The following is a 19,258-nucleotide window of genomic DNA, read 5'->3' as shown; positions in this document are numbered from 1 at the left end:
TAGAAGTGACAGTCCGGCCTCTCCATTATGAGGGACACAGCAGGTGTCTGTCTCCTGGAAGTGTCTGCTCTTACCAGCCCCGCAGGCAACGCCTACGAGGACCAATGGGCATAAGGAGCTACGGACACGATCACAGCCCTGCTTACCTTTGATTTCAACAAGTGATATGAACGTAGGTATTTATGCTGCAATGTTCAGGAATGCCAGACAGATGACTCAGCAGCTCGGCAATGGCAGAGACATTCATTCAACATTAAGCCACTGACAGCAGCTCAGGGCAGTGTTAGGATATAGATATTTAGGCCTGTTTGCAAAGGTCTATATTTTAAGAATTTAGATGTATTTTTATTACTTCGCTAGTTACAGAGGTATAGAAGAAAGAATTAAAAGTTACTGTTTGTTTTTGTAATGGCCTTCTGTTACTGTAACAGTACGAGGCCTGGTTCTTCGGCTAAGCAGCAAAGGCAGCCATAAGCTGGGAAGCGTATGGTCAAATCCTTACATTTTAAACTAGTTACATTGAAATAAGGTGCTACTGGGTTGTTAGGAATACAATATTGTCCTGATATTTCTATCACCTCCAGAGAAAGGGAAGAGACTAGAAGATGTAAAAGGAAACTTAGTTTGATAGCATCCCGTCTGGCAAGAATTCACTTATCAATAGACACAGCTGGAAAACCCTTATGTCTATATAGATGTAGTTGTAAAATCCTCACTTGTGTATCGTTTTGTATGTTTATTTGCATGGTCTGTGTCTGGTTCTGTGACTGGTTGTGTCTGCTGTATAATTAATATTGTTGGGTGTAAACCAATTAAGGTGGTGGGATATAATTGGTTAAATAAGCATGTTACAATATGTTAGGATTGGTTAGTTAAATTTCAGTAAAATGATTGGTTAAGGTATAGCTAAGCAAAACTGAGGTTTTATTATATAGTCTGCAGTCATTCAGGAAGGGGGAGGGGGAAATGGGAACAGGGACTGGGGATGGGGGAACTGGGATCATGTTTTGCTAAAGGGGGAAATGGGAACAGGGAATGGGAAGAGAAACAGGGACACATGCAAGGCTCTGTGGTATCAAAGCTGGGAAGGGGGACACTAAGGAAGGAAACTGAAATCATGCTTGCTGGAAGTTCACCCCAATAAACATTGAATTGTGTGCGCTTTTGGACTTCGGGTATTGTTGCTCTCTGTTCATGCGAGAAGGAGCAGGGAAGTAGAAGGGTGAAAAAATAAGCCCCCTAACATCTTGGTACCGGTGACTCGGATGCATCGCATCGAATAGGTGAGTGGCATCCGGTAAGTCCCCCTCACCAACAGTCCGCACAGCTGGCCTTTGCAGACAGGCCTGAATATCTATATTCTAACAGGTGGCACCATCTTTACGTAAGGTGGGGTAACAGTCTAACTCTTTAGAACAGAAAGTTGAGGGAGCTAAGGGTTCAAGATATGCCACAGAGACCAAAAATGACATGCCAAGTGCCCCAGTGATCAACTTTGGTGTGTCAGTGACTCGCCTGTCCCCACACTGCTTTTCTGAGAAGATCATCCACCAGAGGGCTCTAGAAAACAACAGGCAGCAGTGCTCTTACCGTGCTGTGGCCTTTCACCACAATGAAGCCCTCTTTGATGTTAGTCACCTCCATCGGCCACGAACTGTTGTTGGCTCGGATAATATCCAGATCCCAAACCTCTGCCTGGAGGAGAACAAGGAGAAATCAGTACATGTGCATGCCTGCAGGCCAGTGCCTGAGACCTCCCCGGCTCCTAACACAGTCACAGCTGCCATGAACCCTCTCGTCCAGCTGCCACCTCTGGCCAGTGCAGCACTGGGCCGCATGCAATATATTCCATCAGAGCTACACAAACACAAAACAGCTTTTGGGCACAGCAATGATACATCCAGCCTCATGCAGCTGCCTCAGAGGCCTAGGGGCAACACAAGCCTTGTCATGTAGGGGAATCCAAATTTGGACCGATATCCCTGCGCTGTGCTGTGCTTAATGCCTGGGGAGCATCGATCAGAAGAACCTATCAGCCTAGTGCAGGGGCTCTGAAGAGCGTGCAGGGTAAGAGGACAATCCTCAGCACAGGTATCCCTTATATAGGTTAGATGGTGCCCTCTGTCCTGACATCTGTGGCGAGTAAGACAACATCAGACTCAAGCATCCAGTTTTCTGAGTGCCCTGCATCCATGGGTAGATTGCTCCTCCTCAGCACTGTGCATGAGGGCAGATTTGGATGCAGTGACGCCCCAGTAGCCAGGCATTCAGTTCCTTTTCAGATTTCTCATTACTGCAGTGACTGAAGAACCTGGAGAATAGCTAAATTAGGTGCATAACCGACTTGAGTGCTTAAGAAGGGTTCTTTTAGTTAACCACCATGCTAAGTGGGAAAAGCAGAGACCAAAGCACAAGGATCAGAGGAAGACTGGCCTAGTCCATCCCATCCAGCCCACCAGGATTATTCCCTACTGTACATTTTATAGTTAGCACTAGTAGTGTCCCAAGTGGTGGATTCCCACTCCTTTCCTTTGTAGCCTGACCACTTCCTGCTAGTGAAATTTTTCTCCAGATACAAAGCCTTTATTTTCCCCTTAACTTAATCCCGTTTTTATTATACTCCACGGATCACTCATTCTCCTGCCTTGGCATTCCCATCCCTCAACTATTACACTGCTTTCGCTGCCAAGCTCTATGGATTTAACTGTTTTAAAGGGACAGTGTCATGATGCCTCTGTGCATACAGGCCAAAGCCACATTCACTTTTTCGTTGCCCTACCACATTGCAGATCCGTGTTTTGCTTGCTGCCCTCTGCCATCTTGAGGGCCCTTCGGTGTTGCTGCTTTCCAGAGGGATTCCTCCCGAGAGGAGGTTTGTTTATTTTTCCCTTGATGTACTAGCTGCATTCCCCCACCCGCTCGTGTCTCACATTAATTTCTGCCTATGTTTCTAGTCTTGCTAGCCCTAGATTAGTTTTCTGCCATACTTCTGGTTCACAGCTTCTTCCCATTCTGTGCCATCTGTGCATTTCACTGATGTGTGGGTTACTCCCTCTACTATATCAATGCTGAGCATTGTCCCTACCTAGCAGCAGACTGGAGATGAGACTCCTATCCAAGGAATCCACTCTAAGGGCTTCTCTATACGAACATTTAGTTTGCAGTAAGCGGGGGTGTGACTGTAACATGCACTAGTCTGACATAGACTAACAGGCCATGTGGACCCTGCTGACGTACACAAACAGTTGGTGAATGCGCGTCGATCTAGTCCTGTTTCAAAGAGATCTAGATTAAAGCACAATAGCAAACTGTTAATATACATCAGCGGGGTACACACGGACAGTCTGCACCAGACTAGTGCAGGGTAGATTCACCCCCCAGCTTGCTAGGAGCTAAGTGTTTGTACAGACGAGCCTTTAATGTCTGCTTTGGCGAGTATCCCTCAGACCTGAATCTTATTTTTGACACAGCATTCCATTTGCCTCTCTTGAAAGTGAGACTACGAAGCTGCAGCTGACAGCAGGCTCACGTGAAGCAGCCCACAGCATTCAGTAGCAATCTAGAAAAGATGATGCAACGCTGATGAACATTATTCTTAGAGTCCCACTGGACTTACTAAGCAAGCATCTCCATTTAGACATTTCCCATTGGCATCTAGGTACCATGGTGATGGGAGCATGAGAATTGCCCAGGACAGATCTGGGACAGTGGCACTTTGCACAGGAAAATGTGTACTTCATCCAAACCTCGGTAACAATCGTCTACTGAACAACAACTCCCATGTGCTCTGTTCACCAGTTTTGATGGTAATACCTGCTTAAACTGTTCCCAAACTGTGGGCCATGGAGACCTTTCTGGTCACATGCTCTGAGCTCTCTCCGTTTCCATTCACTAAACTACACTATGTATCTCCTGATATTTGTTTCCCATGTAAGCACTTGCTGTAGTTGCCACAGTTGTTGTACTTCCATCCCAAGCAGGAGGGAGAAGTGGCTGGATGACCCTGTGATGGACTGAAGGGAGTCATACAAAACTGACTCTCTTAAATTGTGATCCACTATGATGTTTGAACCCCCTGTACCAGATGGTTCAGTCAAGCCTTATTCAGACAAACATGTGGACAAGGGGACCCAATGGATATAGCGTACCTGGACTTTCAGAAAGCTTTTGACAAGGTCCCTCAACTAAAGGCTCTTACGCAAAGTGAACTGCCAGGGGATAAGAGGGAAGGTCCCCTCATGGATCAGTAACTGGTTAAAAGGCAGAAAAAGGGGAGAAATAAATGGTCAGTTTTTGCAATGGAGGGAGGTAAATAGTGGGGTCCCCCAGAGATCTGTATTGTGACCAGTCCTGTTCAACATATTTATAAATGAGCTGGAAAAAGGGGTAAACAGTGAGGTGGCAAAGTTCACCAATGATACAAAATCACTCAAGACAGTTAAATCCAAAGCTGATTGCAAAGAGTTACAAAGGGAGCTCACAAAACTGGTCAACAAAATGGCAGATGAAATTCAGTGTTGATAAATGCAAACATAATCCCAACTATACGTACAAAATGATGGGATCTAAATCATCTGTTACAACTCAAGAAAGATCTTGGCATCATTGTGAATAGTTACCTGAAAACATCCACTCAATGTGCAGCAGCAGCCAAAAAAGCTAACGGAATGTTAGGAACCATTAGGAAAGGGATAGATAGACAGAAATTATTATAATGCCACTATATAAATCCATGGTACATCCCACCCCATCCTGAATGCTGCGTGCAGTTCTGGTGGCCCCACCTCAGAAAAGACAGATTAGAATCAGAAAAGGAACAGAGACGAACAACAAAAATGATTGGGGTAGGGAACAGCTTCCATATGAGGAGAGATTTAAAAAACCGTGATTGTTCATCTTGGAAAAGAGATGAGTAAGAGGGGATATGATCAGTCATGATCCTATAGACCTGGGTATGGAGAAAGTGAATAAGGAAGTGTCATTTACTCCTTCACATAACACAAGAACTAAGGGTCACGCAATGAAATTAACAGGCAGCAGGTTTAAAAACAAACAAAAGGAAGTACTTCTTCACACAACACAGCCAACCTCTGGAACTCATTGCCAAGGGATGTTGTGAAGGCCAAGTATAAATGGGCAAAGCGAGAAAAAAAAAAAAAAAAAAAAAAAAACAGATTAAGTTCATGTAGGATAGGTCCATCAACGGCTATTAGCCAAGATGTCCAGGGACACAACCCCATACTCCAGATGTCACTACGCCTCTGGCTGCCAGATGCTGGGATTGGATGACAGGTGATGGATCACTCAATAATTGCCCTGCTCTGTTCATTCCCTCTGAAGCATCAGGCATTAGCCACTGTTGGAAGACAGGGCTAGATGGATCTCTAGTCTGACCTAATATGGCCGTTCTTATGTTCCCTGTAGCAGATGCGCATTCATATGGAAGATGGAAAGTCTCCAAGGGAGTCCTGTCTCCTTCCATGTCATTGGCAGCGACTGTGCAACACATAGCATTCTAGTGCTATCCAGGAGATGTGTCTGAGCATTTGCTTTTCCTTTTATAAAACAACCCTCAATCAAGTTCCATTTAAAAAACTCCATTAGAAAAACACAAAGGCTGCAAAGTGAACAATAAATAGGTAAGAAATGTCCAAATTGAGGTTGCTCAAGCAAACTTACTCCTGCCCCCTTATGCATATGCACTACAAGACAGATCACGTATTGTTCCAATGAGGCCCCCACCTGATTCAGGGCACCGAACAGGCAGTGCTCTGCACAAGGAGTCCATGTTTATTTTCACACTTCACACCATTCAAGCACCTCCCTGAATGAGAGTCCGATGAACCTCGTCACTGAAGTGCTTGAGGGCCTCTCAACAAGCACATAGTGAATTTATTCTCAATGCTTCTGCGAGGCAGGAAAGTGTCATCCCTATTTACAGATGGGAAATTGAGGCCCAGAGGCCAAGATTTTCAGAAGTGACCTGTTGCGATTAGGGGAGCCTCAACTTTGGGTGTCTAACTTGATACACTTTAAAAGGGCCTGATTTTCAAATGGCTGGTGTGCAGGACTTTTTGAAAATCAAGTCCTTCCGAGGTGTCTTAAAGCACTAAGAATGCAGGCACCTCAAACAACTGGATACTTTTGAAACTCTTGTCCGGAGAGATTAAGCATCTGGCCCAGATCTGAGGTGTGAACTGAAGCCACATCTTCTGAGACTCATTGCAGGGCCTCATCCACAAGATCATCCTTCCTCATTCACCAAACACTGTTCACTTTCTGCTGTGCTCAAGGGGTGCTGAGGGCTCCAGCCTCCTTCACTGTCTGATCTGGAGACTCAGCAGGCAGAGAAACCCAAATCATGTAATTTACTGTGCCATGCTAACTTGCAGTCACAGGGGAAAGTTAGTCTGGGCATTTCCTGACTTTTGAATGCTTTGCTTTGCAGTCTTAAGGCTCTTTGAATGGGGTCTTTGGCTCACTTATTCAGCTTTCTAAACTAAATGGTTTGGTATTCGGTCTCCCTCATGTGGAAATATTTCATGCATCTAATCTGAGTTCCCCTCTCTGTTTCTGATATTTCCTTTTTGAAAAGAAGTGTTGAGAATTGAACATTTCCTATTTAAGGAGAAGCTTTACCCCTGATCTGCAGAGTGGCATAATATTTTCTGTACTATTCTCTAGACTTTTCTTGACACAGCTTAACCCATTTGCTTTTTGATATGACTGCATGCCGAGCAAAGGTATTCCCAGAACTGTCCATCACAATACTCTCAAGAGGCCACAGTTAATTTAGAAACCAGCATGATCCTAAACAGGAGCAGTCCGGTTTGTCTACCATGTCATATTCACTTAGGTTCAACAAAAAACCTGGAACACAAGGACCTCACATGAGTCAGGTATGTCCGACTATTGTCACTTCTGCCCCCTCTGACTCTGCTCCGGGGGGAAGCGGCCATGGGCTTCCATGCCTGCACACCTCAGAGAACACTTTAGGTGCTCAATATAATTGCCGTTTCCAACATTTTTATTATGAACAATACCATATGCACTATGAAGGCTGTGTCAGCAAGAGCATCTGCTCACTGCAATCAAAGTGACAGGAAAGGCAGAATCCAGCAGAAGGCCCCTTTTATTTTACAAAGGCACCACAGTCTGAGTTCTGTTGTGTGTTCACAACAGTCAATGTTTAACAACACTGGCTAGAAATCAGGAAGAGGCATACGGCATTACCAATATACCTTACCGCACACCTGCGGCACCCTCATCGCTAATCCAGCCTCAGGTCTCTCCTGAACACATGGTTCATTAACATGGAAGGGTTCTGCTATTTAGCGTAGTCCATAACCATTACTTTCCCATCATGTGACCATACCCACATTTCAATCCAGCTACCCAGAGGAGGATTACAGTCTTTCTTGGGATTACAATAGGGGATAACGTTTCAAGTAAGACCCACAGGCCTCCTTACCCTGTCCTCGTGCAGCAACGCCAATGTCTGGCTGCCCTCTTCACCGCTCTCCTCATTCTCATCTGGGATGAAGGGGCACCATATGATTCTCCGGAAGCTGTTCAGCGGGGTGCCCTCAGGTCGTTTTATGTTCACCAAGATCTCCTCTCTAATCACCGCGTTAAGGAAAACACACAGTTCTGGCTGTTACTAGAGTTCAGATATAATCCTCTCAGGATGGATCCTTGTGATGTCTAAAACAATTAGTGCTTTTTAGTTCTGAATTACTATCCACAGAAACCAGTTACAAGGACCTTGGTGAGAGAGGCAGGTCCCTTACCTCCACTGGCAAGAAAGTGACATTCACAAGTGACACTTAGATCCTTGTAAATTTCACTTATTGTCTGCATACAAGAATGAACAGACACAGCAAAGAAACTGATTAGGGTCACATTTGCACGTTATCAGAAAAATTCTAAGCTTTTTTTGTTTTGCAGGGCTGGAAGCTGAGTTGACTCTGGTTTTAATATTTCACCCAGCACTGTGGTATTACTTGAAAAAACAATGGAAAGAGATGCATGAAGGCCATCCCAATCACACAGAGTGATCCAATTCATATACCCACACACAGAACTTTAAATAATCACAATACGCCACGGGTCACCCTCACTCCCTTTTTGAAGTAGTTATATACATCAACGATAAGGCTGGAAAATTGTGACCTGATGTATAAAGTAACATGCTTCCCAGGAACACTGGAGAAGTAACCGTCAGGAAAGGAAGAGGTTCACAACACTAAAATCCAGTGACTCACTTCAAGCAGACCAAAAAAAGCAGTAAAGATGGGCTTTGGGGTAATTGCATCCCAGCCCTCTTTCCCAGAGCCATGGAAGCAGAAAAATATAGATAGAGCCAGACAGATGTAGGCCAGTGTACTTGTAATGTGATCCAGATGGCAACACAGAACAGGCCTGGGCGAGCCAGGAGTCCATGGGGCTCCAGGGTGAAACCCCTCCTTGCCAGTTACTCCTGTCTGAACACACAGCTCAAACTCTTGTCTAGTCTCTCATCCTCTTGTATCTTGATTATGGAAGCATCCTTTCCTCTGGCCTTGACAAATGCAACCCTGCCCTGCTCAGACCCATTCAGAATGCTGCCATAAACATATCACCCCTCTCCTTGCATCTCACCACTGGCCCCCTCTTCATCGGCTCAAACATAAGCTGCTCATCTTCACTTTCAAGGCCTTTTAGGGCCTATCTCTGCTCTACCTATCATCTCTTATTCGCTGGCTGACTGGCTGGCCACTGTCATGTGATCCTTAATGGGAGAAGCAAGACTACCCAGGCTTCTTGTCTGCCAAGCTCTAAGGGAAACAGGAGATAAACACACAGGAAAATCAGATAAAAAGTCCCTTTGTAAAGACTCTGAAATTGAGCCTGGCTTTGCTGTTCCATCAGTGTGTTGCTGCTACACAAATACTACCACTGAGTTTATTCCAATAAGATACTGGATTTTCCCATTGTCCATGGCCAGGCACCAGACAAAGAGGTTGCCAGCCTCATCCAGGCAGGCCAGCTGGTTGGAGTTGAGATGGGCGAAAGCCAGGTCTGCCACGCCGCCCGTGAATCCTTTCAGCAAGGTCCGCTCGGCAGTGCTGATGCTCAGCACCCGCACCATAGCAGAGCCATTACTGGCACCTAAAAAGGAGAACACAAAGGAGATGAGTCAACGCTTGTCAGCTCTTTCTTCACAGGGTTTCCTCTGGCCTCAGCAGCCACCTTCCAGTTTTCAGCATCCCTGCTGGCCCTCAAACAGTATCGAGACACTGACGAGCCCCGTCCGCACGCCCATCCCAACAAGTGATGGGTGAGGGCAGAGAAAGAGGCCACAGAGCAGGCCCAACAAGATGTCATTCTTGCAGATGATCAGAAGCCTGTTCCACACGTCCTGCAGAAGCTGATCTTTCCTTATAAACTGCACCAGAACCACACTCCCGCACTGTGCCACTTTTTTGTGGGCTTGTTTCTTCTAAATTTTACCTTAAATGACACGACTGCTCTCAATTTAAGCATATCAATTCATTCTAAGTGTCTGTGCTGCTCTCTGTCCTCAGGGAATATCTGTTCTTATCCAGGGAGAAAGGTTTGTTTACAGCAGAAGGGCTACCCTGGAGGAGTGACCAACTTCCAGTGGATAGAATCATGTTTCTATGGACTCCCAGCTCTGGAATGGCTTATTGACTCTGTTCAGTTTCACAGAGCCCCACCTCCAGAACAAACAGCACCCAGATCTTACCCCAGGGGGAAGAGTGTGACAGGAGCAGCATCTGCAGCAACTAACTCATACACATGTCCTAGTTTCCCTTCATGCTATTCTGGAAGTGTGCAACTCCCTACGCTGTTCCCAAGCCTTACTGAATTTTGTGGTTTCAATGCACCCCTCCTGCAGGGCGCATCCCACCTCCTCCCCTTTTCCTGGGAAAGTGTCCGCTCTTAGGGACACAGCTAATCCCAGTACAATCTCTCAGCTTCACCCTCCTTGCTCGCTGCCTCCACGTGGGCTTTTTCCGGTCTCACATTTCTAACTCCAATGACTCTTCCTGACCCAGGGGCTGTACCCAACTTTTAGTGTTTCAATCCACCCATTCCTGTTGCTCCAGCCCCATCCCTACTCCCAAATCCACTTAACCCACAATAACACCCCCAAGACTGGAACCAGAAATGGTGAGCTCCACACCCAGCGTTTGGTTGCACTGGTAAAAACTGAAATACGCAGGAGGAGCCCAACACAAATCACACACACAAAGCAGCAGGAACTGGTCCTCACCTCTAATGGCATATGCCAGGTAGGAGTTTGATACAGCTATTAGGTTGCCATAGTAGTATTTCTGCTCCCAGTCATACCTGGCTACCGGCTGTATTTTTACCTAGGTGGAGGAAAGAAATAAAGAGCAGCTAAGGCAAAGTGAAAGAAACAGAAATATCTGCAATAAAGCCACCAAAGGAGAAGGGTAATGCTCTGGCCGGCAGTCGGCCATTGCACAGTGGGATTTCAGAGCGAAGCAGGCGCACTACAGCCCTGCGTATAGGAAGAGACTGCCAGCGAAGCTGCTGAAGCATCCCTGCTCCTGCAGGGAGGAATGCTGTTTGCACTGGGGCAACTGCCACTACGATTCTCTAGTGCGGAAAGATGCTAGCACAGGGATTGAGGCCAAGTCTGGGATCCCACTTAAAAGTCAGCAGAAAGGGTGTTTGGGATAAAGGCACCATTCAGTCCCTGGGGTGAGGGCAGCTTCACTGTGGCTTCAGGATTCCCTTCTTGGGGATCCAGGAAGGTCTCACACAGGGGGCTGGCCCAACTTGGTAAGTGCCACCCCTGCAGGAGGTGCAAAGTAAAGAACTAAGAGGGACGAGGAGAGTCACGGCAGCAAACACACCCACTTCCATGTGAGATTGCCTGGCAGATTCCATCCCATCCTGTCACACCGGAGGTGGCCAAGGGGACTCACATGCTCCATCACTGCAGCTCATAGCTAGGCATGAAGCCACAGGCTCTGGAAAAGCTCTGAGCGATGCAAAGCTTCTGCTGAGCAACACAGATGGCCACAAATACATGCTGGTGCTCGGCCCTCAACACAGAGTTCATTCAAAGGCCTCCCTGGAAGTGGCCCTAGCTATCCAAGAGGGAACTTCTCCCTCCATGACCTCCCACAGCAGCTACATTTCACTGGACCAAGGAAACCACTGGCCAATAGGTAAAGGCTTGTGAGTGCAGGAAAGGGTATTTCACAGAGCTAGCCCTTGACTATAGAACTCAGTCCTGCAAGAGAAACACAGGAGCACAGGCCCCAGCATAGTCAGGGTTACATGCAAACCTCATCTGACTCAGCTTCCTTTAGTAAGTTCTTCAATCACCCCTATAACCAAGCAAGCTGTTACCTCCTCCAAGCCAGGCAGAAAAAGAGGTATTTCTGTCTGTCGCTCCATGGAGGGTGCACAGATACTGCAGGGATGAGATACATAGGTTAGATACACCCTCCCCTTTACCTTGTTGCTCCCTCTGGCCTTACTGGTGATGCTAGAGTCACTGCTGGCCACAATCTCCACGTCTTTTGCCGATATCACCACGCAGGTGGAGCTGTCATCTCCAGAAAGGCAGCTTTTAAGAGAAATAAAGAGCTCAGCTCACACACCCGGCCTCTCTGGGACCGTGAGAGGGGAACCCAGCATAGGTATTGCTGGTAGCCATTTTAATCCATAACTCAGAGAGACTTCTGGGCAGCTTCCAGGGTGCATGCTGAAGACCAGTACCAAAGAGGGCCATTCATTCATGCAAAAGACTGCTCTTTGGCAGAAGCAAGCACAGAGGCCTGGCTTGCTCCTCCTTAAGTCCCCCAGAGAGTTCTCTCATAGCCAAGTTATCCATTCTTTGTTCCAAATGATAGATTTACTCTGAGCTACTTTGGGCCACACTCCAAATACCTCTGAGATGCAGCTGGCCCAATGCCAAGCAAGCAGCTAACCCTGGCAGTGAAACATGCTGCTAGGCAATTCCCCAGGACAGCTCAGAAACAAGGAACTTGGCAACAGCTGGTCTTCAGAAAAGCCAAACTATAAGCTCGTCAGGCAAGAAAGCCTAATGCTGAGGAGTCAATGCAGGAGGCAGGGAACTAGAGCGTGTGGACAGACCAATGGGCTGCTCCTAGGAGCACTTCTTGTATCACTCATGTTTTGGAGAAATAGCCTTGGATCCACTATGCACGGACACGCCCTTCTGTCTAATTAACACACATCTGTGTATGTTCACAGATACACCTAATTATTCTCCTATTTAGCGGAGGGTCAGGTAATCACTTGACCTGTTCTGCTGTTGCATGATACCTGAAGTCAGAGCCTGAAAAATTCAGAGTTAATAATGCAAGTGACAGAGGGCATGAGGTAGCTGAAGTCTCCATATATGGGCATGTTTCCATCTATACCTTTGCCAGTGCAGACGGCTGATCCCCGGCACCCCCACTACACAAGTCCTGAACTCATCACAGCGCTCTGCTGATGCTCCTTAATCCTGACATGTGGCACACCCTGCTCCTTCTTCCCCCACACAGCTCTACCAACGCTCCTCATTCCTGCTATGCAGCAGGCCCTACTGCTCTAGGCCTGTCATCAGAATTACTCAGCATCAGAACTCCTCCTTTCCTCACTGACCAGTAAAATCATGGACCCAGGTTGTCCGAAGAGACAGGATTGGCTGCTGAATTGCTCACAACCTCAACCTCATTTTCACAGCTAAGAACCAGGTTTGTCCACTCTTCTCAGACCGAGAACCAAGTTCAGACTGAGCTTCCCCTTACCGATGCCCTGTGCTCAGCCTCCACCCTCCCTGGGGAACACTTACATGACTTGCTTCTCCTGCAGGGTTCCCAGAGGAACAGTTCGGAGCATTGGCTTAGCCAAGGGAGCTCCATCTCCAGCTGCAACGGGGTCTGGCACCAGCAGCCCATTCAAGTCCCCGTTGAACGAGTTGGGTGGCCTCTGGTTTTCATTCACTGAACCTAAATGAAAACAACATGCGCAATATTTAATCCAGGAGTAGCATGCGTCTGACGAAGGGGGTATTCACCCACGAAAGCTTATGCTCCAATACATCTGTTAGTCTTTAAGGTGCCACAGGACTCACTGTTGCTTTTTACAGATCCAGACTAACATTGCTACCCCACTGATACAGGAGTAGCAGTGTGAAATACCTTACATCAGGTGCCACTACCCTACCTGCTAGGGTGTGCTGACTCAGTAGGAGAGAACACCATGTTTCAAGAGAACATGTGCTACACAGTGGTGTAGAGGTCGTTTAGCTCTTCTCCCATCAGGATAAATCTTCTCAGTAAACAAAAAGGAGAAGTCAATGGACATAACCAAGAAATCCATCAAACTCAAGTTACCGAATGCCCAACACAGCAGTGGTGTCGAATGCCTGCCTGTGGACCAAATGCAGCCAGCTCAAGCCATTCAGCCAGCATCACATTGAAAAACAGGCCTCTAGTCGTTATGGCTGCAGAGGAAGCCTTCCAAAAATGACCCAAGTAACTGATGTGGTGGTAAATTCCTGAGTCTGCAGGCAGCCTGAGACAACAGATGTGAGCTACCACATTCATCTCAACTGGCGAGGGACTGAAGCCTAATGAAACTAAAAGAGAGATCATCAAATAATGTGGGTTCGCAACCGTGCACCTAGTACGTGCCGATAACTTCTGCAGCTGTTGCATCCACATCAGCTAATCCCATGTGCAACTGCCAACACAAACAGCAGAAATGGCAGTTGGCCTCCAAGTACCTATGATATTTCCTGAGTTTACCAGGCGCAGAAGGATCGTACTGCACCCCGGACCCTTTGTGCAAACCTCTCTCTGTTATCAGCAGGTGCTCTGTTTTGAATCAAGGCACGTATATGGCCTTAACTTTGTATGCCTGGCCTGGAACGTGTTGCCTTTCAATCAGAGGAACTTCACCCCACTTTGTAACGGCCAGTCACCAGGCCTGCTGGAGGCCTTCAGAAGGCCAGCAATGTCAGGGACACATTTCCATGTCAAAGTTCCTCAAGTAGGTAGGGCTAAGGGTTAACAATCCCAAGCAGAAATGAACGAGCACCAAAACCACCTGGCACTGTGCCTTGCCACTTGACAGTCACTTGCCTCAGCAAACTTTCTTTTCTTTATTACAGCTGTGTGAAATTTTCACTGGACCAGAAAACTGAAACTTGGTTTACTGTTGCCCTGGCAACAACTGCTGCAATGGTCTTGTTGTGAAATGGCTGCTCCTGCAACCACAGGTTAATGCTCCTTTGTTATTGGCAAAGGTAATGAACCCAAATATAACTCCCCTCACAAACAGCACGTCCTCAGAAAGCAAGACAAACTTTCCAGTTACCAAACAGGATGGTTAATTGCTTTAATATATCAGGGAATGCAGCTAATGCTGCTGCCAGCAGAAGCAATTGTGAATAGAATTCATTCTCCAGGTTTATTTAAAAGAATGCTTTCATGTAACAAGAGGAGCTGAATCAGAGACTGCACATTCAACATCCCAGAAACAGGGCTGCATTATCACAGTGTGGGGATGTCTGGGCCCCTCAGGAGAAGCCCAGGGGCCATGCTAATTGGCATTACATGGAGCAGATGGCAGTTACATTCATCCTTTACACAGAGACTCCAGGCCACAGAGTGACTGCACTCCCTACCACAGGGTCAGGGCTGCATCTGTTGTGGCTTGTCCAACAGCACCATGAAACTGATGCAATCCTAGTTGGTTTCACACTGCCCTTCCTTGTCGCCCCTGCAGAAAAATGCTCTGTTCAGCACAGCTGTCATCTGCTGTGGCAAGAGATGCTACAAAGGAGGTAAATTCTCTGCTCTCTCTATGCCCAGAGATAGTGGAGGTTCACATGCCCAGAGATAGTGGAGGCTCACTTGTTCACCTTAGCCTCTAATGATAGAGCAAGAAGCAATGGGCTCAAACTGCAGCAAGGGAGATTTAGGTTGGACTTTAGGAAAAAGTTCCTAACTGTCAGGGTGGTTTTACACTGGAATAAATTGCCTAGGGAGGTTGTGGAATCTCTGGAGATATTTAAGAGTAGGTTAGATAAATGTCTATCAGGGATGGTCTAGACAGTATTTGGCCCTGCCATGAGGGCAGGGGACTGGACTCGATGACCTCTCGAGGTCCCTTCCAGTCCTAGAGTCTATGAATCTATGCACCTTTGCTGCTAGTGCCAGAAAAATGCAATCCTGGGGGAAGGGAGAAAGAGCATCATATAGCAATGGGGACATGGCTGGCAGGCACAATGACCTACTGCAGCACATCGGAGTTCAAGATCACATTTAGTCCCTTGCACCTCATTCCTAGCCTGAGCCAACTGCATTGCAGGGGCAGTACTCTCAGACATATGTGGGGGGAACAGGGTCACTAACAACCACATCAACAGGAACAAGAGTCATCCTGAACAACCTCTCTCCTTCCCCATAGCTTCAAGGAGAAAGCATGAGACAGCCACATTCACCACCATCCTGCAGAGAAAGGAAAGCAGCTGACCATAAGCCGGGTGTTAGGCTCACCTCCTTGCACAGGACTGTTCCTGCTGTCCCATGCAAGGGAACACTGGTTTGTATGAAATAGAGCGTCACACTAAGTCAGTCATTTGAACAGGGTGATGGGGCTGGTGTGCCGTCTCCTGCCAGCAGTGGTTTGGATGAGGATTCAAGGAATGCTGCCCAGCTCTCTAGCAAAAGCTCTACTAATTAACACATTGGCACCATTAGCAGCAGTGGGCACGCATCGGGTAAGAGACTCCCAGCACTACCAAGTTAGGCTAGGAGATGGCGAGAAGAGACAGCACTCCCAAAGGCAAGGCGGCAGCTACCAGAGTGACCCAACCATCTGTGGCTGAGCTGGAAAGGTACGGATATGAGTGACATCTGAGTTGCTGATGGAGCAATGTTGGCCTACTGAAAGTCGCTGATACCTCACAGAAAACAGGTTGTGGAGACAGCTGCAGAGGATTACTTTTAGATCAGAAGGGATAACACTTCCCATTCCAGAACATGGGAGGTTATTCATTCTAAAGGTAGCTCTATTGCAGAGTTTCTTTAGGTTACTGATCCAACTAAATTATCACACCAGTAAGAAAAACTCTCAAACAATTGCAACAGCAAAACCTTTAAGGGTGACAAGGAAAAACAAATAAGCCAGGAAGTTCTCAGGGCCTGTCTACACTTGACGATGCAGCGATCAATGTATCGGTGGTCGATTTAGTGGGTCTAGTGAAGACCCGCTGAAATCGACTGCTAATCGCTCACCCTTTACTCCTTTCCTACACCTAATTGAGAAGAGTAAGGGGCAGCAAGGGGAGAGTGTCTCCCATTGATGACAGATAGCGTGGACCCCACGGTAAATAGAGCTAAGCTACGCTGATTTGAATTACGCTATTCACGTAACTCAAATTGCGTAGCTTAGATTGACTTTTCCCTTTAGTGTACAAAAGGCCTCAGTTAAGAAGCTCAAGCCAACCTTAACTCTGAGCTCTATAGTCTCTTGTTCACCCTTCCACATACAGACAACCTCCACTTGCCCGCTTACTACGGCAAAGAGATGGAGCTCAAGCACCCATATCACTAGAGAGGACAGTAGGAGAATGAAGCAGCAGAGGATTCTACAGCCCAGGGGTGGAGATTAAGAAGCAAACTCTGGATCATACCAGGCTAGCTGAAATAGGAAGCATCTCTGCACAAATCAGGAGGGCAGTACCACTATAACACTAAATAGAAGTGTCGTGCAGAGACCGAGTCTAGCAAGATTGTCTATTCATTCAGACCACGGTTGTGTGTCTACTACAACCTTCATACAACTGTCCGCACTGGAATTAGATTTGGAGGTTAGAATCTATCCCATAGGTTCTCTCTCAGGCAGTTAGGTGCCACAGTCACAGGAAAGCCCTGTCTGGTAGCTGACTATTCGAAAAGAGAAGCTGCTACCAACCATTTACCAAATCATCTCTCTTCACTTACACACCCAACAGAAGAATGAAGAGAGAATGTAGCTGGAGCGGCTGAGGAGCTGGTGGGATTAAGCTGAACCAGCTCCTCAGTTTCACTCACAGATTTTAACTTTCAAACTGTTAAGAAATCCAGCAGGATGCAGAGTCACTACCATGGGTGGCAGCACCTGCACTTCCACGATGCAAAGCCTTTTTCACAGCTGCAAAGGGCCTCATGGAGACCCACGAGGAGCTCAGCTCCAACAGGGCTCTGCTGCGAGCACATCAGTTGTTGCAAAGGCAGCTCCAGTGGCCTCTCCTAACATACAGGAAGTGCGTCAACATACACCCACACTTTACCTAGCCAAGACCCACGTTGGCAACTGAGCAGGAGTCCGGGGCCTTAGGCAGGCAGACTGAAGGCAACCTTCTTGTTAGTATGGAGCCAAGGGTCACAGAAACCCTGGCTTCTGCATGGATCAAGATGGTACATTGTATACTGGGGGCAATGAGCACTCTGTGGCCATGCTTTGGCCACCCCAGGAGTGGAGCAGTGTAGGTCAGGAATCCAAGGCTGCTCTCATCCTCAATGCCATGACACCAGATACTACCCAAGGCACATCAGAGCCATTTCCCAGAGTACAGTGTGGCTGCTCCAACATAACAAGAGAACATTTTGGCACAGTTTAGCTGTGCTGCTAGAAATCATTTGCGCTTTGCTGCTCCGGCAGTCGCAGAGTTACATTTAAGATCGTATTAATTACTAGGATCTTATTACTGTAGCATCTAGAAGCCCTCATCATCTGCCAGGATCCAACTGTGCAAGCCATAGAATAAGACAGCCTCTTCCCCAAGAAGCTTACAAATGCAGTATAAGATGAGAGACAACAGGTGATACAATACATGAGACAAGATTGCTCAGCATGAGAAACAATGTTTTCAGCACATCAGTAGTTTAGCCGCTGCCAAGTTCTCTATAGCCCTTGTGGCTAAGAAGCATTAAGGAGGATAACAAGGTAGCTCTATGCATGTTTACAGGAAGCACCACTTACGGATGAGGGGCTGCACGGGAAAAAGCATGAAGGTGTCTGAAACTGTAACACATGCACAGTGGAGGTTGGCATTACAGGTGTCCAAGGTGAGCATCGACAGCTTGATACTGACTGAGAGATGACTGGTAAGGTGGGGATTGACTGTGAACGGCCTCGAGACTGAAGACAAGCAGCTTACATTTGATATAATGGAGAAGAGGAAGCCAGTGGAGCAACTCAGAAAGAGGGGTGACATGGCCAAACTGACAGGAAGAAAAAGATCTAATGTCTTCCCCCACACTAGGAACAAGCACGTGAGATTAGGGGAGCGGAGTCAACAAGAAAACTGTGTTGGGGGGAAACTAAATTTCCACCCAACTCCTCTTCCACCAGTGTTGCCCTTTCCCCAAGAAGGAAGAGCTCCCCCTCCTCGCCTGGCCCCTGCAGCAGCCCGGCTCCCCCTGCCACCCCTCGGCTTCTGGCCCGGGATAGCCGCAGCAGAGTGACTCCCACACATCGCAGCACACGACAGCGACACTGCTGGGGGAGGAGAGCCCAGTGCCACGGGCACAGCTCCGGCGCTGGAGGAAGAAGAGCAGAAAGAAGAGATTCATAGTGGGGACACCGCAGGGAGGAGGGGGGCGAGTGGGCAGCCAGGCGGGGTGCGCCCCCAGGGGGAACATGGGCGGGGAACAGGGCGCACCAGCGGGCGGGGGAGCGGCCCTGGGGGGACGCCCACAGGGACGGGGCGCCCCCAGCGAGGACACGGGCGCGAGGGCGCGCACAGGGAGGGGCGCCACCAGCGGGGACACGGGCGGAGGGGGCTCCCCACGGGACACACGCGGGCAGGGAGGGCGCGGCCTCAGCGGGGACACGGGCGCGGGGGGGCGCACGGGGGGGGCACCCCACGGGACAGAAGCGGGCAGGGAGGGCGCGGCCGCAGCGGGGACACGGGGGGGCGCCCCACGGGACACACGCGGGAAGGGAGGGCGCGGCCCCCGCAGCGCACGGGCGGGGGGGTAGGAGCAGCCGGGCGGGACGTTCACGGGCCCTCACCTGCCGGCCGGTCCAGCTTGAGGATGTCCCTCAAGTGCTGGGTCGCGTCCTCGATGTCGATGCTGGCACAGGCCATGGACCCGCTCCCCGCTCCGAGTCCGCTCCGACCCGCCGACTCCACTTCCGCTTCCGGTCCGTCACCACAGCGGCCCCGGAATCCGGCCCCGGTCACGTTCCGACCGAACCAGGGACC

The 19,258-nt window shown here is 48.3% G+C and overlaps 1 protein-coding gene across 1 annotated transcript in view; it reads right to left on the bottom strand.

The window, feature by feature from the left end:
- The window catches only part of EDC4 (enhancer of mRNA decapping 4), a 57,929-nt gene extending 38,727 nt beyond the window's left edge, over positions 1–19,202 (bottom strand). Inside the window, exons 1-7 of the mRNA XM_032788496.2 lie at positions 19,066–19,202; positions 12,848–13,004; positions 11,500–11,611; positions 10,280–10,379; positions 8,961–9,150; positions 7,472–7,619; positions 1,591–1,695 (exon numbers count right to left, since the gene is read on the bottom strand). Of these exons, the coding sequence (XP_032644387.1) occupies positions 1,591–1,695; positions 7,472–7,619; positions 8,961–9,150; positions 10,280–10,379; positions 11,500–11,611; positions 12,848–13,004; positions 19,066–19,141 (888 nt within the window). The 5' untranslated portion in view covers positions 19,142–19,202. The remainder of the gene's footprint in view (positions 1–1,590; positions 1,696–7,471; positions 7,620–8,960; positions 9,151–10,279; positions 10,380–11,499; positions 11,612–12,847; positions 13,005–19,065) is intronic.
- Positions 19,203–19,258: the final 56 nt, after the last annotated feature.

This window comes from Chelonoidis abingdonii, chromosome 19 (genome assembly GCF_003597395.2).
Source record: "Chelonoidis abingdonii isolate Lonesome George chromosome 19, CheloAbing_2.0, whole genome shotgun sequence".
In the NCBI taxonomy this organism is placed as follows: domain Eukaryota; kingdom Metazoa; phylum Chordata; order Testudines; family Testudinidae; genus Chelonoidis; species Chelonoidis abingdonii.
This window is presented reverse-complemented; position numbering and strand designations above follow the sequence as displayed.